The sequence below is a fragment of the Rhincodon typus genome, chromosome 14 (genome assembly GCF_021869965.1).
Source record: "Rhincodon typus isolate 14 chromosome 14, sRhiTyp1.1, whole genome shotgun sequence".
In the NCBI taxonomy this organism is placed as follows: Eukaryota; Metazoa; Chordata; class Chondrichthyes; order Orectolobiformes; family Rhincodontidae; genus Rhincodon; species Rhincodon typus.
Genome location: NC_063345.1, coordinates 46,407,292 through 46,432,233, shown reverse-complemented (window position 1 = coordinate 46,432,233; position 24,942 = coordinate 46,407,292). Strand labels below are relative to the sequence as shown.

The window sequence follows — 24,942 nt, the reverse complement described above, 5'->3', positions numbered from 1 at the left end:
ACACGAGAAAGCCTCAGTGCATGGCCTGCCAGTTTTCCTTCATCCATTTGAATAAGTATTCGGGCTCTTGCTCTGATGATTAGTCTAACACTGAGAACTCGCATGTGAAAAAATATAGACGCAAAGTCATATCCTGTTCCTTTGTAGCACAGCATATCAGCATAATTTATCACATACATAGAAGAGATTGAGAACATCTGAAGTAATTTCTTTGCTTCAGTATGAATGCCAAGTTAATCTGCCAAAATAATCAACACTGTTATTGTGGCCTGGCCTCAGTCATATTCATTCAAGTAACTTTTGGCATAGCATGTGTTTGCTGAGGCAGCTCTCTGATCTGGGGGCAAGTGCAGCAGAATTTTGTAAAGCTTCTGTCCCAAAATTTTAATGGATTCATTTGGAAGCAGCAACTCTGAGCAAAGATTTTGCAGCACATTTCCAATCAATGACATTAAATGTAGAAGTCTTTGAGCATTAGAATCCAATGTGACTGACATATATATATATATATATATATATATATACCAGATCTGGAAGTAGCTTTCCTTGTAACTTTTCTGCCATGTCATCGCTCGTCATTAAAGAATCTAGCTGTCCTTTTAAAAAAAGGCGCTAAAATTATTTGCAAGGGTTGAAATTATGCTCAAAGGATATTTTATAATATTTTACAATTTTGTTAATATTTTTGTTTGCATTTTACCAAATGACAGCATTGGCTTTAGAAAAAACTTAAATAAATTGCGGAAATTTAACTTTTTGACAGTTTTAGCTGAGCTACTGAAACAGGATATTGCATCCTTAAAATGAATCAAATTTAGCAAGTTGTATAATATGTAGACTCAGCTACAGCAGCTGGTGTTTAGTTGTTTACAGGCTTCGGGTCGAGGCGTGTAATTTCCTGCTCTGCTGCCGTACTTTGACGTGTATTGATTTACACCTCAATAGCTTGACGAAATCATCTCAGAAACCTTTATTGTACTGTCAGTGCAGATCGGAAATGAGTGGGAGGCAAGTGCTGTTCTGAATGCGGATGGATGGCTTTGAATTGATTTATATCAGTGAAAGATCATTAAACTCAAAGGTTTGCTGGTAGTGGAAATGAAAAGTTCTTGCATCGCAGACAGATTTATTTTGTAATTTTTGGAATTGAATTTGCTGGTGTTTGGATTTTAAAATGGAGGTTTTAAAAAGGAGGGAGATTTAGCAGCACCAGTGGGTGAAAACATGAAGTGATGGGGCGTGCACCCAAATTTCTTGATCTGGATCATATACATTTGATATATTTCTCGTGTTTCAGTCCCCATGAGTAGGAGATAAGAAGCTTGAATTCCATGTCTTTTTTAAAAACACTGTTTAAATTCTGTAAAAACCAAGTAATTACTCATACGTTTAAAATGGCATTTGATAAGAATGTCCCAACTTTTACTAAGTCAAACTGAAGACTTAGCTAGTCCATTGACTTGTCACTTTCAGTTTTCACACGAAAATACTTTCCTAGGTGGCCCTGTGTACAATGTAAAGGATCACAAAGGACTGATCAGAATGAGACAGGAAAGGACAGAGAAATCTAACAAAAACTACATCACCAAATCAGGGAATAAGGATTTAAAAATAAAATTAAAGGTTATTCATCTAAATGTGCAAAAAATCTGCAGTAAGTGTACTAGTGGTACAAATTGAGCTAAATGCTTTGATCAAATTGCCATTACAGAGACATAGTTACAAGGTGATAGTTTAGCAAAGTAAATATTCCAGAGTGCACAGTATTTCAGAAAAATAGATGGAGGGGTAACCCTGATTGTAAAGGATCACATAAGGATGTTAGTGAGAAAAGAGCTGCCTTTAGGTGTTCCTGAAGTAGAATAATCATGTGAGGAAATTGGGAATAGCAAGAGTGGAGGACTTTAATCTTCATATAAACTGTAATTATAAAATTGGTAAGAATAGTCTAGAGGATGAGGTGGTTAGAATGTTCTTGGTTCTTGGAGCACTATATTGTGGAACCAGCCAGGGACATAGCTATCTTAGATCAAGATTTGAGTAGTGAAATAGGATTAATGTCACAGGATATGTTCCCCTGGGAAATAGTGATCGTAAAACTATTGGATTTAGTGATCGACTTCAATGCAACATATTCCCATCACAAACAAAAATCTTAAACAAAACCAAATTAACAAAGGCAAATTTAAGGTTATGAGGGGACAACTGGCTAAGGTTAATTGGGTAGATTGGCAAAAAGAAAGATATGGCTGCAAATGGGCAATAGAAAACATTTAAATAAACAATTCAAATTGGCCAAAACATGAGTACATTTCATTGAAGTGCAAAAACTCAACAAGATCCACTAGACGTACATTTAGAAAGTTAAGCATAGTATTAAATTAAAACAAGAGGCTTACAATATGAAAAAATGCAAAGCCAAGTGTCAGCATTTAGATTGTTGTGGAAATGGTAACCAAACAAAGTCGAGAAGAGGAAGAAAAAATACAATAGAGGATAAACTAGTCAGAAATATGAAAACAGTTTGAAAGAGATTTGACATGTATATAAAAAGGAAGAGAATAGCTCAATTCAAGTTCATTGGAAGCAGCAACAAGAGAAATTATTAGGGGAATGAAGAAAATAGTTTTGAACAAATATTTTGTGTCTGTCTTCACAGTAGAGGATATGAGTTTTATACCAGAAATAGATGCTAATGTAGGGCTAACGAGAGTTAATACTTTAAAGAAATTAATATCATCAGTGAAGAAGTATTTGAAAATGTATTAAAAGTATAAGGACAAAAAAACTGACACATCCCTGAGACCTGATGTCTTACTTCCTAGGGTTATAAGAGGTAGCCACAGAGACAATGGATGTATGAACTATAATTTTCCTAAATTCCTTAGATTTGGGACCACTCCTATGAGATGGGATGTTGGCAAATGTAACAAAGATAGCAGTTAGAAAATGGGAACAGCCAGTGGCCCTAACATCAATTATTGAGAAAATGCTGGAATATATTATTAAAGAGCATTTAATAGTATTATTAATAGTAAATTATTAATATTTAATTATTATACAAATAGTAGGCCCCCTCAAGCCTGCAACGCCATTCAACAAGATCATGGCTGATCTGACCCAGGCCTCAACTCCTCATTCATGCCAGCTCTTCATAGCCATCAACTCCCTGATATTCCAAAAATCAGTCTAGGTCCTCTTCATATACTTTCAGTGATCTAGCCTCCACAACTCTCTGCTGTAGAGAATTCCAGATATGCACTACTCTCTGGGAGAAGAAATGCGTTCACACCTCAGTTCTAATTAAGTGTTGAGGTTGGTTGGCTCGCCGAGCTGGTTTGTTGTTCCGCAGACGTTTTGTTACCGTGCTTGGTAACATCCTCAATGCAGCCTCTGATGAAGCGTTGGTGTGTTTTCCAGCCTGGCTTTTAAACTCTGGGGTCCGTTGCGATTGATTGCCTCACTTCCGGGTTTCCTCCGTAGTGGAATGTATATGGGGTCGAGTTCAATGTGTTTATTAATAGCCTGCTTCGTGGGGTGCCATACTTCCAGGAATTCTCGTGCGTGTCTCTGCCTAGCCTGTCCCAGGATCTTGGTGTTATCCCAGTCGATGTCGTGGTTCTCCTTGTCCAAGTGGATTGAGATGAGTGAGTATTGTAGCCAGTTGGTGTTCATGTACTCTTGTTGTTAGTTTCCTTCCTGTTTGTCCGATGTAGTGTTTCTCGCAGTCTCTGCAGGGGATCTTGTAGATGACATTGGTCCTGTCCATGGCAGGGAGTGGGTCTTTAGTTCGGGTGAGGACTTGTCGTAGGGTTGATGTGGGTTTGTGTGCCACTCTGATGCCCAGCGGTCGTAGAAGTCTTGTGGTGCGTTCTGACGTGTTCCTGATGTAGGGTAGTGTGATGAGTGTGTCGGGGCGTGTAGAATCTTTCTGATGCTGTTCCTGTAGGCATCTCCTGACCCAGTTCTTTGGATATCCATTATCCCTGAACACCTGAAAGAGGTATTTCTCCTCCTCTTGGCGTAGTTCTGTGTTGTTGCAGTGTGTTGTTGCCCTTTTAAATAGTGTTCGCATGCAGCTTCGTTTGTGTGTGCTGGGATGGCTACTATTGAAATTCAATACCTGGTCTGTGTGTGTGGCTTTTCGGTGTACTTTCGTTTGCAGTCCAATACTCACTCATCTCAATCCACATGGACAAGGAGAACCACGACTTCGACTGGGACAACACCAAGATCCTGGGACAGGCTAGGCAGAGACAAGCACGAGAATTCCTGGAAGCATGGCACTGCACGAAGCAGGCTATTAATAAACACATTGAACTCGACCCCATATACATTCCACTACGGAGGAAACCCGGAAGTGAGGCAATCCATCGCAACGGACCCCAGAGTTTAAAAACCAGGCGGGAAAACACACCGATGCTTCATCAGAGGCTGCACTGAGGATGTTACCAAGCACGGTAACGAAACGTCTGCGGAACAACAAACCAGATCGGCGAGCCAACCAACCTCAACACCCATAACCCAAGCTACAAATCTACTCCAAAACCTCTAAATAAGCGTCTCCTCCTTCTATAACTATGTTCCCTAGTTTGCGATTCTCCCACTAGTGGAAACATTTTCTCAGCACTTACTGTCACAAGCTGCCTCAGAATCTTGTATGTTTTCAAAAATGTCATCCCACATTCTTCTAAAGTCTAATGAATAACAGCCTAAAATGTTTAACCATTCTCAATAATTCAACCCCTTCAACCCAGAAATTAGCCTGGTGAGCCTTGGTGAGCCTCCAATGCCAATACATCCTTTCTTAAATATGGGAACCAGCAGTCTGTACAGTTGAAACAAGATTTTCCTTTATTGAAACTTCGATACTGTTGCAATAAAGACCAAAATTCCATTTGCCTTCCTAACTACCTGCTGTACCTGCATGCTCACATTTTGAGTTTCATGTGGAAAAACACCCAGACTCCTCTGTGTTCCACATCACTGGAGTCTCTCCTTAACAGTAATAGCCTGCCTTTTGACTTTTCCTACCAATGTGCAGGACCTCACTCATTCCTATATTTAACTCCATCTGCCAAGTTTTTTGTCTATTTGTATATCTACATATACATATTTATGTTTCATTAGAACATGTGGATAGATTGCACTCTCCCCCCAACCAGGATATGAATATACGAATATGAATATGAATAAATAATTGAGGCCCTCGGACTGATCCTTCTGACACTCCACTAGTTATGTCTTCCCAAGCCGAAAATGATCCATTAATCCCAACTCTGTTTACTATGTTAACTAAAATTCAGTCCTGAATTCCATGACCTCTCTATTGTTTGCATTTACCTTTCATGCGGCATCTTTATTAAATACCTTCTGGGAAACCAAACACTCTAAATCTACTGTGCTTGTTGTATCCTCAAAAAACACTCCAGATGTGTCAAATATGTTTTCCCTTTCATAAAATCATGTTGACTTTTGTGACTGCATGAGACTCAAACATTTTCCCAATGACAAATATTAAGCTACCTGGTCTATAATTTGTCCCTCATGAGAGACTGTTACAAGATCTTTCTTCCTGTCAGCATCTTGCTTGTTTACTATCTTTGCGGTGTTTACAGCGTCGCTCACTGTGAAAACCGACGCAAAATGTTGCTTTAAATTACCTGCTGTTTGTCTATTCCCTGTTATCAGTTCTCCAGTTGCAGCCTGAGGGGTCCCCTTCTTATTTTAGCTACTCTCTTTATATATCCATAGAAGCTAATGCTATTTGTTTTTATATTTCTTGCCAACCTATTTTCACAATCAATGTTCTCCGTTTTATTTTAGCTTTTTAGTCATCTGCTGTTGATTCCTGAAAAAAAATCCTACTCCTCTGAGCTACAACTAATTTTTACCACTTTGTATGTCTTACTTTTTAGTTGGATGCTGTTCTTGACCATCATTGTTAACTGAGGGTGGTTCATCCTTCTCATTGAGTCCTTGTTTTGGCCAGAAAAAAATTTGGCTGAACACTATGAAATGTCTGCTTAAGTGTCTAACTTTTCCCTTAGTCTATTTTCCCAATCCACTTGAGACAACATTTTCTTCATATCTCTGTAACTGCTCTTATTTACTGTTAATTTGCAATAACATAATATTATTACATGTTGTAAATGATGTAATAGTAGAACGTTTAGAAATGTTTTTTTACTAGAGGCCAACATGGGGCCAATCAGTTAGGACTAAGATGAGGAGAAATTACTTCACAGAAAAGATTGTGAATCTTTGGACATCTGAATCCCAGATGGTTATAGATGAATTGTCATTGAATACATTTACTGTTGAAGTAGATGGAGTTTTGGTCTCTCAGAGAATCAAGGGAAGTGGAGGCTGAATCTTATTTTATTTGGCTGTGTCAGTTTCATCCAGTTTCATGGAGGGTTTCACTCCAGACCTAATGAGTATTCTCAACGCTCCTTCCAACCTTGCCTCTTTAACTACCTACCCCACCCCTATGGCACTCCCTCACCTAATTCTAGCCGAATTCTATCACCCACTGTTTCCAGAAGAATTCACTATTCACCGGATATCCCCAAAGGCCTAGCATTCCTGACAACCACTCCATATTTAAAAGTCCGTTCTCTGCCCATTCGAGCGCAGCATTCTAAATCTGCCCTACTTGGTAGTGGACAATCCTTCTGAAGATGCGGGACAAGGGGAAAATGGTGCCACGAGTCTCTGACAGTGATTTGACATCCTGGTGGAAGGGATGGTCCAGAGATCGGCTGTACTCATCCCAGAGGACGGAGAGACAATGGTCTGTTCCCACAGTCTATGCTCCTCATACCTTTTGACTACCTGCACCAGCATTAACAGCTGTGCAGAGCCAGGGTGAGTGGAGGGGTGCCCGTGTTAGCTCCTCCTTGCAGAGGCAAAGACTGGGACTGATGCCAAGATACCCATGTCGCACCAATCGGGTAAGCACCACTCTTCATTCCACTGCAACTCTCACAGTAACTCACCGGGAATGCCATTCCTGTCTGGTGTCTTACAGGTGCCAATGGGATGGTCATAGTCCCTTGCGGAGAAATTGACCTTCTCAACCTCTGAGAACGAGAGACCAGAGACCTCAGAAGCAGTTTGGGCAAGGCTGCTTCCTGCACTCCCACCAGCTCTGATACTGACTCCATGGTGAGAATGTCAGGTTTAGAAAGTCTGCGAGCACAAGCTGGTGAGCACCACATTGCGATAGCTCTGTAGCTGGCAATGGTGTCAGCAATTGGGGACTTCTCCAGATTCTACAGGAGCACCAGGCAGGTATGTGGGAGGCAATGGCACTCAGCAATATGTCTACCACCCTGATTGAGGACTGCTGACCAGCAAGAAAAGCTGCACTAATTCGCACAGCAATGCAAGGCAAGGCTAGGCAGGGATGCTGTGAGAACGCAAGAAAGTGGTAAGTGAGCAGACGCTAAGAGAGCAAGTGATCAGCCCTAAGATGGAACCTGGTCTGATGTGTCAAGCTGGGCACTGCAGGACTGCAGAGTGTCCCTGCTGCAGTCTTTCAATTATAGTTGGCGGTTTAACCTGAAGTAGATGTCTCAGCTTCCTAAATGTCCTGCAGGTGGATCAGAGAGGTGCCATGAAGATCCTGAAGGGTAAACAAAAGTCATAGGAGGGGCGTGTGCAGCTGGTGCCCATCGATTATGCTCTGAAATGCTGTCATGTGGTGACCAACATGGAGCTCCTTTGGAGCCAAATGCAAATTGAAGTCACCAGGAACCTGCTTTGTCTTCCATGTTGAAAATTCTCAGTATCCAGTTTACCTGAAGCGGATAGAAATATTAATGAGGTGAATTTTGTATTTAATAAGGTCAATAACATGCTGTCTGGCGAGAATCTTGTCTTGAAACTTGGAGCATCATTAAAGGTGCAGTGAGTTGTTCCCAATGTCGAGAAAGGCCTTACTGGAGTTCTCGTGTGATTCTACCAGATTGCATGCTATTACCCATTTTGTTCAGGCCTCTATAAGATTCTGCCTAGTCAGTGGGCAGGAAAATGAAGTTGAAGCCCAAGGTGAGCTATGGTCATATTGAATGCTGAGTGGCCTGATGGGCCATTTTGTCTATTGCACCTAGTTCTTGTGTTTGAGCTTATTTCTGAGTGTGCCCATCAGCAGTATTTTACAATGTCGCGTCTATGTGAATGTAACACAGTGTAAACATAGAACAGCACAACACAGGAACAGGTCCTTTGGCCCTCTATGACAGTGGCAACCATCATGCCATTCTAAACTAATCCTATCTGTCTGCCCATGGTCTGTACCTGTCTATTCTTGACCTTCATGTGTCTGTCTAAATGGGTCTTGAACTTTGCTATTATATCTGCTTCTACCACCTCCCCTGGCAGCGTGTTCCATGCACCTACTACCTTCTGTGTAAAAAATCTTTCCTCACTTATCGCCTTTAAACTATTCCCCTCTCACCTTAAACCTATGCTCCCAGTATTTAACATTTCCAAATTAGGAAGAAAAAACTCTGCCTATCCAACCTATCTATGCTTCTCATTTTTTACACACTTCTGTCAGGTCACCCTTCAGCCTCTGTTGTTCTAACAAAATCATTCCGAGTTTGTCCAATCTTTCCTTATAGCTAATGCACACCAATGGTAGACCTCTTCTGTACCCTTTCCAAAGCCTTGACATCTTTCCTATAGTTTGGAAACCAGAACTGCGTGCAGTGCTGCAAATGTAGCTGGACCAAAGTCTTATACAGTTGCAACATGACTTTCCAACTTTTATACTGAATGCCCCGACTGATGAACATGATATGGAGGTGCCGGTGTTGGACTGGGGTGGATAAGATCAGAAATCACACGACATCAGATTATATTTGAAAACACAATCTTTCAGAGCCTCAGAGGTAGTAGGAACTGCAGATGCTGGAGAATCTGAGATAACAAGGAGTAGAGCTGGATGAACACAGCAGGCCAAGCAGCGTCAGCCTTCCTGCTCCTCTGATGCTGCTTGGCCTTTCGGAGCCTCAGTCCTTTTACAGGTGTTAGTGAGAAAGCTATTATCAGACACAGAATTTATTAATAAAAGATTAAAGGTTCACATCATTGATGAGGATGTACTAAACAAACCTAAGACGCTGTTAAATCTTTGATCAGTTAGAAGATTTTAATTGATTAATATGTATATGTAAATCCCCAAATTCCTTTCAAGTCACTGGTCCTGAGAGAACTAAAGGTTTTATCAGTGTAAAGAAGATGTGACATTTTAGGTCAGACAATGCATGTTAGGTGTGAGACCTTGTTTAGAATCTGTTTGTGTTTTAGTTTGGAGTCAGACTGGTTTTATTTCTAAAGTAGGAATTTATTAAACACCACATTGACTGACTATGTATAAATTGTGTGCTTTTTCAACAAAATAAAATGTATCTGCAAATGCAAATTCACCCCGTAGATGTATGTGTGAATGTGTATGTGTGCGGGGGGAGTGCGGAGAGAGAGTATGAGAGTGTGTAGGGGGGGAAGAGAGAGTGTGTGTGTTGGGAGAGAGTGTGTGTGTGAGGAAGGGAGTGAGAATGTGTGGGTGAGGGGGGAAGAGAGAGTGTATGTGTGGAGTTAACAGAGAGGGCGTGTGAGGGAGAGAGAGTGTCTGCATGTGCGTATGTGTGTGTGTTCGCGTGTGTGGCAGAGAGATTGTGTGTGAGGGAGAGAGAGTGTGTGCATGTTTGCTCCTCTGATGCTGTTTGGCCTGCTGTGTTCATCCAGCTCTACACCTTGTTATCTCAGATTCTCCAGCATCTGCAGTTCCTACTATCTCTGACACAGAGTTGCCAAGCAGAGGCTGATAGCCAAGTTCAGTACCCATGGGGATGGTCTCAACCCGGATCTTGGGTTCATGTCACACTACAGGCGACCCCACCACACTATACACTCTCTCTCTCCCCCCCCACACACATACAGTCTCTCTCTCTCTCTCCCCCCAACACACTCACACATACTCCCCACATGCCCCCCTCACTCCCCCCTAGACACACACACTCTTTCTCACCCCTATACACACACTGTCTCTCCCCTCCTCATACACTCACTCTCTCTCCCAACACACACACACAGTCTCTCCCCCAAAACACTTACATACTCTCTGCCCACACTGCCCCCACCCCTCACACACACACGTAAATCTATGGGTGAATTTGTATTTGGAGATACATTTCATTTTGTTGAAAAAGCACACATTTATAGATAGTCAGTCAATTTGGCATTTTAAAAATTCCTACTTTAGAAATAAAACCAGTCTGACTCCAAACTAAAACACAAACAGATTCTAAACAAGGTCTCACACCTAACATGCATTGTCTGGCCTAAAATGTCACCTTCTCTTTACACTGATAAAACCTTTAGTTCTTTCAGGACCATGACTTGAAAGGAATTCAGGGATTTACATATACATATTTATCAATTGAAACCTACTAACTGATTAAAGATTTAACAACATCTTAGGCTTGTTTAGTACATCCTCCTCAACGGTGTGAACCTTTGATGTTTTAGTTATTCCATGTCTGATGCTACCTTTCTCACTAACTAGCACCTGAAAAAGGACTGAGGCTCCAAAAGCTTGTGTTTTCAAGGGTCTGGGCCCGAAACGTCAGCCGTCTTGCTCCTCTGATGCTGTTTAGCCTGCTGTGTTCATCCAGCTCTACACCTTGTTATCTCAGATTCTCCAGCATCTGCAGTTCCTACTATCTCTGGACTATAACCCAGGGTTGTGTGATTTCTGACTGATGAAAGCAAGCATGTATAATGCAAGATAATGCTATAGGAAGGATGTGATTGCACTGGGAGAATTGCACAGGAGATTCACCAGGTTGTTTCCTTGGTTAGAACAGTTTAGCTATGAAGTGAGGCTGGATAAACTTGGGTCGTTTTCTTTAGAGCAAAGAAAGCTGATGGGATGGGGGGAGGGTGCACGTGGGTTCTGGAATGAGTTGTATAGGATTATGAGGGACATGGACAGGGTAGATAGAAAGCAGCTGCTCCCCTAGTTGAAGTGTCAATAATGAGGGTTTAATTTCAAGGTGAGGGGCAGGAGGTTTAGGTGCAATTTGAGGAAAATCTTTTCACACAGGAGCTGGTCGGAATCTGGAATGCACTGCCTGGGAGGGCGGTACAGGTGGGAAATCTTCAAACCTATAAAAAAGATGAGCACTTGAAATATCAAAGCGTGAAGGCTATGGACCAAGTGTGGTAAAGTGGGATTAATGTGGATAGGTTGGCATAGGATTGATGGGCTGAAGAGTCTCTGTGACTCTAACCGCTGACAAATCTATTGAATTAATATGGGATGACATTTAATGCATAATTGTTTGCATTTGATACAATTTATTTTCTGGTCAGTTCCAGGCTTTTCCTTAGCCTGTAGGCCATTCTATTCCCATCTTATGCTGTTGTCTTTACACACCAGGTCTTTCAGCTGCCAAACTCCTCACAGAGAGGGGCCTCAATGTGGTGGTTTTGGAGGCTAGAGATCGTGTTGGAGGAAGAACATACACTGTTCAAGTAAGTCATGAAAACAACTCCACCTTTTACACTTTTGGATTGCAGAGGTTTTGAAAATGTCAGTTTGCATTTTCGGTTATCAAAAGGAATCCAAAGAGTCCAGGGCCTATTCTTTGGAGGAGCACGTTATTACTCTAGTAAAATGTAAAAGTTTTTTTTTGGCGCTGTGGTTCATGAGGAGTACTCATGATAATTATCACGAAACGAGTACTGCAAATTCTGAACTTTTTCACAGAAAGTTGAGGTGAATTAGAGGCAAGTGAGTTTTTGAACCCTATGAGTGCAGTCATTATCTGTTTGATTGATAGTGCAACCTACTTGCTCAGTGTCATGCAGGCTGTAATTAAGCATTTCTTTGAAATATATATTTGAAAGTTAAACATCATATTTCCATCTCTTAGTGACTCAATGGGACAGACGACATGACTAGCCACTTTTGAAATGCCGTTGAGCTTTGTACAATAGAACCTTACGTGGAGTGTACAGGGGTTTCATCATCACCAATATTTTTACTACCCTATGGTTCATTTCTGAAACCATTATGAAAGCACTGTAAGTAAAGGCTCATACCCATACTGCAGCAAAACTCGCTTTTATAAACATGTCCTTCAGAGAAGGATAATTCAGTAAATTGGGAAAAAATTCTGGCTGCCCTAGTCCTTCCATATGTCACCCACCTTAAGTCTGTGTTCTCAAAAGGCAGGACTTGGTGGTGCCAATGTCCTTCCTCGCTTGAAAAAGGAATGGTTCAATCACTTGCTTGAAATCCCATCTCCATGATATCAGGACACTCCAGCCATTCTATTCTGAATGTACTGGACCACCATAAGGTTTCTGTGGTCCCTTCTCTCACTTGATTTTTTTTCAGTCATCTTTATCACTGCTTAACAAATTTTGCGAACATGCCTTTACAATGAATTCTCATTGTTCTCCCTTTCTCCCTTCTGTTAAGGCCTGCTTTTATTTGCCTCCTCAATGTAAAGTACTTTGAAATTTTCTTCCTGGACTGCATTCTTCCTGGAGAAGAATGTATTTTATTGTTGTTGCACCCATTGATGTAGCTTGCAAATCTGGCCTCTGTGTTGTTGAACTGAAGGAGATTTCTGTTCCCATATGCTCTCAATAATTTCCTGCTCGAGTACAAATATGAAAATACCATGCAATGACATAAATTGTCTAGCCTGCGATATACAGTCTGTAGAATAGCTTCTCAACAAACGTTGCCAAAATTTACACTTAATGAAGTGTAATTTCATTTGGCAGAAGGGCACTAGAACGCAGACCAACAGGAGAGTAGACAAGAATTTGAGAAAAAAATGCCACAGATAATAATGCCGTTGATTTAATTATTTCTTATAGGGTCCAGAGTTCCAGTATGTTGACTTAGGAGGAGCATATGTTGGGCCCACGCAAAATCGGATTTTGCGTTTAGCAAAAGAGCTGGGTATAAACACATACAAAGTTAATGAGAAGGAACAATTGATTCATTTTGTGAAGGTAAATGTTCTACTTCATTTTAGCTGTTTTGAACATTTTTCTGTTACTGATGTTACTACAAGTAAATGTTAAGTGTAGCAAATTATTAACATTAGGTGTAGTATTAGACGTAGAATTTACAATCTCTCCACCTTGTGTTCCTCCACCAAAGCACAGAAGCAATAATAAAAGAGCTTCTGATGCAGATGATTGTACCCCTCCTGCAGATAACAGGAAAGACATCAAGCCATTGACAGACACATTTTTGAGAGCTACTAAAACATGTTGATTTCCAAATCAACATATTCAAGACTGATGTTATGTTGTGGCCACAATATTATGAGCCACCAGATATAGCCATCGATAGCACCTGTCCCAAAGCTACAGAAGAAAATCTCAAACCTTGGTGGAGTGCTCTTTCAGGATGTCATTATTGATTAAGATATTCCTATATGCATTTAGAAAGCAAATTCTGTCAATGGCTGACTCAATGATTGTATCTAGACGCAACATGAAATTAATCTGAAATTAGTAAATTAGTCCATTGCCCTGATCAGAATCCTGGGTCTGGTGTAAGTGCCACATCCAAGTTCTGGAGCACTTCCACCAAAAACTCTTGAAATCTATAGTGAGAATTTGATGACAGGATAAAATTATAAAAAAAATGAGTTTCTCTCTCAACAAATGGAGAGTATCCTCGTGAAAATTCAACTTAAATATGAAGCCTATGTTTCCTGTATGAAAGACTATATTTAAACCCCACCTGTGAGTCAGAGGGAGAGTGAGTAAATGAGTGAATGAGTGAGCGAGTGACTATCTCCCCACTGGGGTAGCACACTGGAGATCAAGCCCTGCTATTCCCGGTGTCACCGCAAAAGTTAAATATAGTCTCCTGCATGAATGACCCCAGGTTGGACAAACAATGTCAAGGTGGTCAGAATAAGGAAATATGAACAAAAGACCCTTACAAATGTTTACACTGTAGGTCACTCCTGTTGGGAAAACACTGCAGCTAATTGGCCCATGTGGAGGCCAGCACTGAAATTTGCTTCAGCATTTTGAGGATGATCTAGATCAGCAATGCAGCACAAACATGTCTAGAGGAAAGACAGAGGTGGCATAACTGCGGAAGCTTTCCCAAGCAGCAACAAAGATAGCATGAACTGTGAATTCCCATCAAATGTTTCATGAGAGGACTGACAGAAGACTCACAGGTTAGACATAAACAAACAATGAGAAGTTTGTCAAAGAAGGTACATTACTTAAAGTCGATCGCAGACTTAAGACATTGCATGTTGTGGAGATTGCCATGAATTTCTTGCAAATAAAAAAGGAGGCGGCACAGTGGCTTACAGTACCAGGGACCCAGGTTCAATTCCACCCTTGGGTGACTGTCTATGTGAAGTATGCACATTCTCCCCGTGTCTGCATCGGTTTCCTCTGGGTGTTCCGGTTTCCACCCACAGTACAAAGATGTGCAGGTTAGCTGGATTGGCCTTAGTGTCCAGGGGTGTGTAGGTTAAGTAGATTAGCCATGGGAAATGCAGGGTTACAGGGATGGGGTAGGGGGTGTGACCCTGGATGGGATGCTCTTCAGAGAGTCAGTGTGGACTTGTTGGGTCCAATGGCCTTTTTCAATACTGTAGTGATTCTATGAAAGTTATCATATAAATGCACCTACAGCTGCTTCAGAAGAATAATTTATCATGTTGCTAAGATTTATGCCTTTCAACAAAATCTTAGACTACTTTGAGAGTATTGTTAATAAGGTTTTGGAGTAGATCTGTAGCTCAGATTGTGGGTGTTGAGGTTGGTTGGCTCGCCGAGCTGGTTTGTTGTTTTGCAGACATTTCATTACTGTGCTTAGTAACATCCTCAGTGCAGCCTCTGATGAAGCGTCGGTGTGTTTTCTGCCTGGTTTTTAAACTCTGGGGTCCGTTGAGATGGATTGCCTCACTTCCGGTTTTCCTTCGTAGTGGAATGTATATGGGGTCGAGTATATTTGTTTATTAATAGCATGCTTCGTGGAGTGCCATGCTTCCAGGAATTCTCGTGCTTGTCTCTGCCTAGCCTGTCCCAGAATCTTGGTGTTGTCCCAGTTGAAGTCATGGTTCTCCTTGTCCATGTGGATTGAGATGAGTGAGTATTGGTCGTGTCTTTTTGGATCCAGTTGGTGTTCATGTACTGTTGTTGTTAGTTTCCTTCCTGTTTGTCCAACAAGAGTACATGAACACCAACTGGCTACAAAAAGACACGACCAGTACTCACTCATCTCAATCCACATGGACAAGGAGAACCACCACTTCGTTTGGGAAAACACCAAGATCCTGGGACAGGCTAGGCAGAGACAAACACGGGAATTCCTGGAAGCATGGCACTCCACGAAGCATGCTATCAATAAACACATTGAACTCGACCGCATATACATTCCACTACGGAGGAAACCCGGAAGTGAGGCAATCCATCGCAATGGACCCCAGAGTTTAAAAACCAGGCGGGAAAACACACCGACGCTTCATCGTAGGCTGCACTGAGGATGTTACCAAGCACGATAACGAAACGTCTGCAAAACAACAAACCAGCTCGGCGAGCCAACCAACCTCAACAGTATTGTTAATAGTCCGAGTTGTCTTCAGTAATTTAGTAAGAAGTGTTACACTCCTGGAACATAAATGTTGATGGCCTTTGCTACCTTTCACCAAGATAAATCCTTTGGGGAAAATTTCCTTACAGGATCTTCCAATGTTCTACAATAACATCTGTGGAGGTGGGCAGAAATCTCAGAGAAATAATATAGATAGCCACTAAATAGTGCCAACCTAAGATATCTTTGTTCGAGAGCACATGGATCTTGACTAGAGATGCTAAACAAATTAAAATGGAATGCATTAAGAAGCAGTAAAAATGGGAGTATTCTTTTGGTTTATGGGAATGTTTTGCTACATTCCCCATCCCCCCTTGACGCTGTCAAGTGTTTGTTTCAGACTCATTTTAAGTACGTATCTATAAGTTTCTAAAATGTAGTAGACAACAAAAGTTTTGCTTTCGAAAACTGCATATTTTATTATTTAATTCTTAACCTTTGATGTTGTGACATTAATTCTTAAGGTTATTGATGAATCATCGAGTTATGCAAAGTATTAAAGTTCAAGCTCAGATCCCAGTCCCAATGATTTCACATCCTGCTCTATTGAGTGCTAATCTTGAGAAAATGTACAAATCTTATTTTAAAACTGAAACATTTCAGAATAAATGTAATGTTCATCTGCATGTTAAACGGTGTCAATGGAGGCATTGTTAAAGCAACAGTAATTAAACCAGTTACAAGCAATGTATGATTTTAAGTTGAATTTATCTTTTTTTCTTAAGAAAGGGAAGACATGGTTTATTTTCATTTTAGATTTGTAAACCTGAGCTGTCTTGGTGAAGGTGTCTGGAGGTCTGTTTCTTATTACATGCATTTTGATAAGATTTTACAAACTTATTCTGCTCACAACCCCCTTCAGCTCTTCAAGTCAACAGTTTGGTGCAATATTCCCTCTAATTTTAGCTGTTCCTTTACGGACTTCAGAACTCTTGGTACATGTAAACAGAACAGAAGTCATATGGTGGAGGATGATCGATAGTGCATAAGGTTTCTCAGCTGCTACATGACCACCAACTGTGCAACCTCAGGGAGCATTGGTTCAGTACATGACTAAACAAAAGAGAGAAAAGGAAAGGAAAATACAGTCCTGTTGCTATAGCGACATAGTTGCAGATATACAAAGACATACATTCAGGAAGACTCTCAATCAATGTGACTGTGTTTTAGAGAAAAGACTGCTGGAAACTGAGTTTAGGAACTCATGTATTTATTCTGATCTAAAATGACTTTCGTTTGGAGTTTATTTTAGGTATTTTGGGAAGGGAGAACCTTCCCAAAGGAAGGAAAGGAAAAATCTTCCAATGACTGCATTAATTCAGCTTAAGGAAACAGGTTTCAGCTATCCCAGCAGAGAGTGAGCAAGGAGCTTTAGTGAAGATAATGGTGACACTTTCCTGAAGGTGGAGTATTTGCTGTATTCCTCCAGCTCCACACCTTGCTATCTCAGACTCCAGCATCGGCAGTTCCTACTATCTCTGAGCAACTTCACACTTTCTTTTATTCCACTAATATCCTTACAAACACTCCACCATCAGGAAAGTGTCACCACTATCTTCACTGAAGCTCCTTGCTCCCTCTCAGCTGGGATAGCTGCAACCAGTTTCCTTAAGGTGAATTAATGCAGTCGTTGGAAGATTTTTCCTTTCCTTCCTTTGGGAAGGTTCTCCCTTCCCAAAATACCTAAAATAAACTCCAAACAAAAGTCATTTTAGATCAGAATAAACGTATGAGTTCCTAAACTCAGTTTCCAGCAGTCTTTTCTCTAAAACACAGCCACATTGATTGAGAGTCTTCCTGAATGTATGTCTTTGTATATCTGCAGCTATGTCACTATAGCAACAGGACTGTATTTTCCTTTCCTTTTCTGAAGAAGGGTCCAGACCTGAAACGTCAGCTTTCCTGCTCCTCTGATGCTGCCTGGTGCTGTGTTCCTGCAGCTTCACACCTTGTTATCTAAGTGTGAAGTTGAATCTTTTTCACATGTCTGTCATGAAATAATTCCAACATTTAATTTTGTCCAGGGTGATATATTAATGTTTTTCTTGTTTAATAAATGTTCTATTCTTGTGCTAAAGATACACTGGCAGTCTTTTGTGAATGCATTCAGTGATTTTCTTGGTTTTAAAAAAATGTTAATAAGACAGATTTCAGTTTGGGATCTGACTTGTCCAGTATTAATGTCTGTTAGGTTAATAATAAATTCATCAGGAAATTTTCTTGTATCTACTTTTGACTACTTTTAGTTTTTGTATTTTCACTTTAGAAAAAAAAACCCTTGTGTTTTCTTCTGTCTTTGATGTAAATGCCAAAGTGTTTCTATCACTGTTTTCCAAAGAGAAGTTGCCCTTTCAGATCTAGTATCTTGTTTTGTTGTCATGGATACACTGTAAAAGTAAAAGCCCTGCAGCTAGGCTGTCATCTTTAATATATCAGTTTAGATGTACTGATATCCAACAATAATTCTTAAAAAGTTACTCACTGTAAGAGTGAGAGGCATTTTGTCATTGTACTTACTGTCTCTTACAGGATTATCTCCTCGAGTAAAATCAGCCCATAACTACATCTATTATATGTCGGAATTTATATCAGGGTACATGAGATGATCATTTAACACCAACTGACCTCACACATATAATTTGACAATGCGTTGAAGCAGTAGGAAAATATGCACATTATTAATGGGCAGTCATTGACTTCTGCGGATATCCACTCCTGCATTTCCTACAGCTCTGCCCTCAAGCCCCCTCCCCCAACAACAACAAGGATAGAATCCCCCAGTCCTCACAAAGCACCGTACCAACCTCCGAATCCGACGCATCATCTTCTGCCACGTTCGCCACCTGCAATCAGATCCCATCACCAAAGAGATATTTCCCTCCCCACGCTTATCTGCTTTCTGTAGGGACCACTCTCTCCGCGACTCCCTTGTCTGCTCCATAGTCCCCACCAACCCCACCACACCTGGCAACTTTCCCTACCACTGCAGGAATCACTGCACTTGCCCCTACACCTCCCCCCTCACCTCCATTCAAGGCCCCAAACAATCATTCCGTATCTGACAGGGATTCACCTGTATGTCTTCCAACCTGGTCTACTGCATCTGTTGCTCTCGATGTGGTCTCGTCTACGTTGGACAGATCAAGCGTAGAATCGGTGACAGATTTGTAGAGCATCTGTACTCTGTACACTCCAATCAGCACCACCCTCAACTCCCTTTCCCACTCCCTCGGTGACATGTCTGTCGTGGGCCTCCTCCGATATCACTATGAGACCACACCAAAATTGGAGGAACAACACCTTATGTTCTACCCCGGTAGCTTACAGCCAAATGGCCTCAACATAGATTCACTAGCTTCAGAATCTCACACCCGGTCTCATCCCATGACTAACCCTCCTTCTCATTCCCACCTCCTTGACCTGTGTCTTCTCTCCCGCCTATCCGCTCCTCCCACCTCACTGACCAATCCCCACCACTCCCTACCTGCACTCACCTATCACCGTCCCACCTACCTTTCCCAGCCCCACCCCCTCCCTCTATTTATTTCTAGCTCCCTTCCCCCTCCCCACTCCTGATGAAGGGTCCTGAACTGAAATGTTGACTCTCCTGCTCCTCTGATGCTGCCTGGCCTGCTGTGTTCCTACAGCTCCACACTGTATTGACTCTGACTCCAGCATCTGCATTTCTTGCTATCCCCACTCCATTGCTCCTTTCTTGCATGAATTGCATTTCTTCAGCCAGAGGGTAAACCTCATTTCTGCAGAAGACTATGGAGGCCAAATCATTGTGTGTTTGTAAGACAGAGATAAATAGGTCTTAATTAGTGAGGAGATCAAGCATTACAGGGACAAAACAGGAGAACAGCAATGAGAAATATACCAGTCATGATGGAATGGTAGAGCAGACTTGGTGGGCTGAATTGCCTAATTCTGCTCCTGCACCTCATGGTCATATTTGATTTGATTTGATTTATTATTGTCACATGTACCGAGAAATAGTGAAAAGTATTGTTTGCGTGCTATCCAGACAAATCATACCTTACATAAGTATATCAGGGTAATAGAACAGAATGAGATTTATTCATAAGTCTGATAAGAGCAGGGAAAAAGCTGTTCTTAAATCTGTTGGTACGTGTTTTCAAACTTTTGTATCTTCTGTCCAATGGAAGAGTGGAAGAGAGTGTAACCAGGCTGGGAGAGGTCTGATATTATGTTGGCTGCTTTCCCAAGGCAGCGAGGAATTTAAACGAAATCATTGGAAGGAAGGTTGGTTTTTGTGATGGACTGGACTGCGTTCACAAGACTCTATAATTACTTGCAGTCTTGGGCAGAGCAGTTGCCATACCAAGCTGTGGTGCATCCCAATAGGATGCTTTCCATGGTGCATCTATAAAAATTGGTAAGAGTCCTGTGGACATGCGAAATGGCACTGCGGGAGACATTATTCTCTTTATGCCATGCTACTAAGCTCTCTATCTCTTTCCTGTACTCTGTCTTGTCGTTGTTTGAGATCTGACTTACTTCAGTGGTGTCATCAGCAAATTTATAAATGGAGTTAGAGCTGAATTTGGCCACACAGTCCTTAGTGTATAAGGAGTAAAGTAAAGGGCTGAGTATGCAGCATTGCGGGGCACCAGTGTTGAGGATTATGGTTGTATGATACCAGTTCATCTGTAGTAATCTGCCCCCAGTGCTTGAACAAGCAGCAGTGTAAGCAGCACTTAATTTTCGGTAGCTTATTCCCCTTTCAGAATCCTTGGTTTTGAAAGCAGTCCTTCTCTCTTTTCAGTTCCCAGTCAAACATTCACAAAAAATTAAAGGATACAGTCTTTACAATATCAACAATGTTATTATTGAATGGCAGGACAGGCTTGAGGGGCTGACGGCTACTCTTGCCTGTAATTCATTTGTTCATGTATACTATGTTAAAAGCATAGAGTATGGGAGTTTAAAAATGTAACTCCATTGATAAGGGGCTGACCAACTTTTCATAATTATACAATCAGTAGTGGGAGAATTGATTGAACCCTTAAGTATTTGAGACCATTCATGAGGAATGAATTATGGTCATTGTAGTTTGTTTTGTGAATCATATTGCATAACACTATCCTATTGTACATGTGTCTACTGTTAACCTTTTGTACAGCTTCCTAAGGGATTGATCCATGCATCAATATTTGTGTTGGGAATACATATTTGTGTTGATGGACTATGTGAAAATCTGAAAGATATTAAACTGTTTGGACACTATTTGGATTAAAAAGTGTTTTTGCCAATAGTTTGAAGGGACCCAAGAGGTGTCGTAGAAATGACTTCAACAGTTTAATGTGGGCTGTGATCCACCTGCTGATGACAGAAAGTCAAATAACTTTGGAACACAGTCAAACAAAGTTTTTAGGGAAATAAGAGATGGAGTTTATTGCCGTTATTTGCTTGAAAACCTGTCTTTGGAAGACACTACGGATTCCCTGTCCTAATGGTTGCAGAGCAACTCTTTCTGAATTTAGTTCCTGTTCTACAAACCTGGGGGATTAGAAGGAAAGCCGTAGTAAGACTGCATGTCTCACTCTCCAACTCCCTTTCTCAATTAAAGAATTTGGAAACTGATAAAGTTTTCACATCTCAGTATTTTGACTATCTTGTAAACTCTGAGAAGCTGATCTGTGACCACTATCCAAAGACTTGGATCCAATTTGAATGCTTTTTTGGAAGATCTGCTGTCGCTAAGTCAATTTGGTCAATAAGAAACTAAGTGGACTATGAGAATTCATCAAATTCTATCTTTTGCTTCTCAAACCATTGGTCAATAAGGGTATCTTTCATTTGCCATTTTAAAAATATCATCTGTAAAAAGTCTTTGTTATCTTTTGTGTTTTGTGTTATGGAATTAAAAGGGGATCTAGTTGTAATTCAGGGTTATAGCTTAGATATTAACCAGTTTTGCTACTTGTATTTAGGGATGAGTTTCATTTTATGTTGAGCATTCATTTTGACACTTTGAGACAATGTGAAAAGAAAACTGGAAAGTTTTGAACTTTCCAGTATATTCTAGAGTGAAGAGGTTTTTTCCCAAAATGATTTCTTGAAAATGAATCTAATGGTTTAATATGTGTTGTGGTCGCCCTGTCATTCACTGAAAATCAAGTCACTTTGAAGAGAACAGCCAAGCAAAGCTTAAAAGGAGATAAGAGATTGGCTTTATCACCTTATTTAGTGGAAAAGTTGGCTTTAAATGGACCAGGGGCTTCTCTGCTAATGGTTGCCTGTCAACCCTTTCAACCCACAGAAGTTGAGAGACTTCCTCATCAAATTCTTTTCTCAGTAGAATTTTATGGGACCTTAATAAAGTTTAGAAATATCCGTGTTACTGTTGCCTGGCAAATCCAGAAGAAGTGGTCTGTGACCAGTGCGCAAAGATTCAAATCTGAGTTTGTTAGATTCAGAACTAGAACATCTCACATCAGTCTATGACTGCCAACAACTCAGCTTCATCAACAGGAAATCCAATGGACAGAAGAGGTCATCACATTTTAGTCTTTGTTTCCCTTTATCTCCTTACACTTGGCCTATAAAGGTCATTCTTTTTCGGTTTAGACTTTATAAAAAATGCATATTTTCTGCAGCCACTCATCTTATTGTGTTGTTTGAGTGTATCTGCATTTGGGATTAAGGGGATATATTTTAATTCTGGATTACAGCTTTGGTGTTAAGCAGTGTTTGCCACTAGTTTTAAGAATAAGTGTTGTTCACAATAAATTGTTTATTTTGTGATCTTTAAAGAAGAGTGGTGGGCATTTCTTCTTTTATTCAGGTTAGAAGTACATAAGAGAAGCTATTGGATGTTTTGGTAATTGAATTGATACATTTGCACTGATGGTGTGACTGGTGTAGTGGGGCTTGATTATCAGTTCATTCCTCCCATCACAGTGATAGTATTCATAATTAGTTGATTATGTTGAGTTCATTAAAAAAGCTTGGTGGAAGTCTTTTGTATTTTGGATAGCAGTACCAAAGAGAAACAATTGACCATTTTGGTGATTGAATAAAAGGCATTAATGCCAATGGTATACCTCATGGAGAACTGGCACTTGATTATTTGTGTATTCTTCCCATCAGAATTGAAACAGTTAACAAAAATGATTATAGCTCTTTGCCTACCTGTTACACAGATCCCAAATGGAAACGAATTCAGTAACAAAGATACTAGAATGAGTTCCTGCCTCCTCGACATGTTACTTCAATGTTACTGACCAGCACTGTGATCTTTGGTAAATACAGACCTATAACATGCAGGGACTTAAAATCTGCCTATCGGCAGCAGAGAGTGGAAGACACAGGTACCTGTTACAGAGGACTAACCATGACCTTTAAGATTTGCTAAAACCTAAATGACATATTAAATATGAATTATAACTATAAAATGAAGCTGAAAGCACTAATTAATGTAAAAACAATGAAGTTTTGTGGGGTATTATGTCCAAAGACCCCTAGAATTCTTATCTTCAATATTTACAATTCCCTTAAACATTTCACGCCCTTTTCTCTCCCTGATCCTACTAAATATGTATCACAAATTTCAACAATGATGTAACTGTAATTGTCTGTTTCCACAAGTGAGTTCTTGCATTCAGTTTTTAAAAATGTGATTGGCTACCTCTTGCTTGTTTCCCAGCTTAAACCACTGTTTTTAAGCTAACTGAAATCTACAACAATAAAAATTGACCATTTGAACTTGACGAAAAGTGTATCGCTGTGTGGCTGACTGATAAGTCCAACAATTGTGAGACCCCGTCATGGTATGATTGAGTAATTGAACCAAATGGTATTGAGATTCCATTGTGTTGCTGACTGAAGAATTCTGCATGATTTATTACATCTATAATAGCGCGGCCCTGTAACTGTGTGGCTGTTTGATGACCCGTGATAATGTGGCATCAATTAAAACTTTTTTTTAATCTATTTCCTGTGTCTGAACACGAATAAGAAACCTTGAACAGAGAAGTGTAACTAGTCTAAGTGACAGGATGGCACCTTTCTGAAAACGAGTTAGGGAGTAAACCAGAGACAGTAACTAAATTAGGATGTGGATTTATATTACAGCAGTAAACACAGGGATTGTTCTCCCTTGTGAGTTACTGTTTCCCTGCTGTGTACTTATGGAGGCCTGTTTCCAGGCAAGACAGCGTTGGCGAGGAGCCTGAGACTTCCTGCTCACTGGATCCACTGATAAGATGCTGTTGCCATGTCACATATGGTGACATTTTTGATGATAACATTGTTGAAATTTCTGATAGATTAGCGTCTGTATCCTGTTGCCTTTGGAACAAGCTGTTGTTCCTGTTTGAGAAAGCATGACATACATTTGTTTGACCCATGTTCCAATGGTATCAAGGATAAATTTCACAAACAATAAATGCTCTCCTTGCACTTTCTTACCTTTTTAGAATTTACAAAATAATGTGACAGAGAAAAAAAATGCAGAATTTCCCATTTTCTGTTAAAGTGCTATGCCGAGTGGGATGGGTGGAACCTCGTTCATCAAGTCTAGGAGTGACTTTTCTCGGGCATCTTCATCTCATTCATTAATCCTTTGGACTTTGGTCATCTTTTCTGGGGAATCATGCATCTAAGAGGCAGGAATGCTGGCCCCTGCCGGGACCGCACCCTCCCACAGCGTTCCTGTCTCTGATGCCATATTTAAAGCTGCGCTACACTCCTGTTCAGATGTTGCAGGTTAGGAACTAGCCCTCACACTGTAGAGCTTGTGCTATCAATGAGGACATGGCTCAGAAGAAAGGAAAGCTCATCTCCTGCTTCGAGCTCAGAGACATGGAGGCCTCGCTCTCAGGCTGGTGCAGAGGAGGGCAGTTCTTTTTCCTGCAGACTGCCGCATCTCCAGAATCAATTTGGACACAAATTGGAGCCTGGGTCAGTGCAGTGTCCTGGGTGAAGTGGATGCCAAATAGCGCAGGAAGAAAATCGATGCCCAGTTTGGGTAAATGCCACCTCACACTCCCAAGGCTACCACTTCCTCTACCTCTGCCACTGCACATGCCTCTCACCAAGTCTCATTAACTATGACTCTTACACATCATGTCCACTCAACAGCTTGTACACACCATACCCTTCGTCCCTGCCTGCTGTACTTCTAACACACTTACCGGAGACACAATGCCACATCTCCATGTGATCCACAGGACTACCCAAGGCCCAATCCTTGGACTGCAAGGACACAGACCCCCAGACTCTAGTAGGACCAAGTTCTGGACTGATTG

At 40.9% G+C, this 24,942-nt stretch overlaps 1 protein-coding gene across 1 annotated transcript in view; it reads left to right on the top strand.

Annotated features, from left to right (window-relative positions):
- Nucleotides 1-24,942, top strand: part of LOC109934577 (amine oxidase [flavin-containing]-like) — a 62,579-nt gene that overhangs the window by 2,245 nt on the left and 35,392 nt on the right. Inside the window, exons 2-3 of the mRNA XM_048605329.1 lie at nt 11,453-11,547; nt 12,907-13,044. Of these exons, the coding sequence (XP_048461286.1) occupies nt 11,453-11,547; nt 12,907-13,044 (233 nt within the window). The remainder of the gene's footprint in view (nt 1-11,452; nt 11,548-12,906; nt 13,045-24,942) is intronic.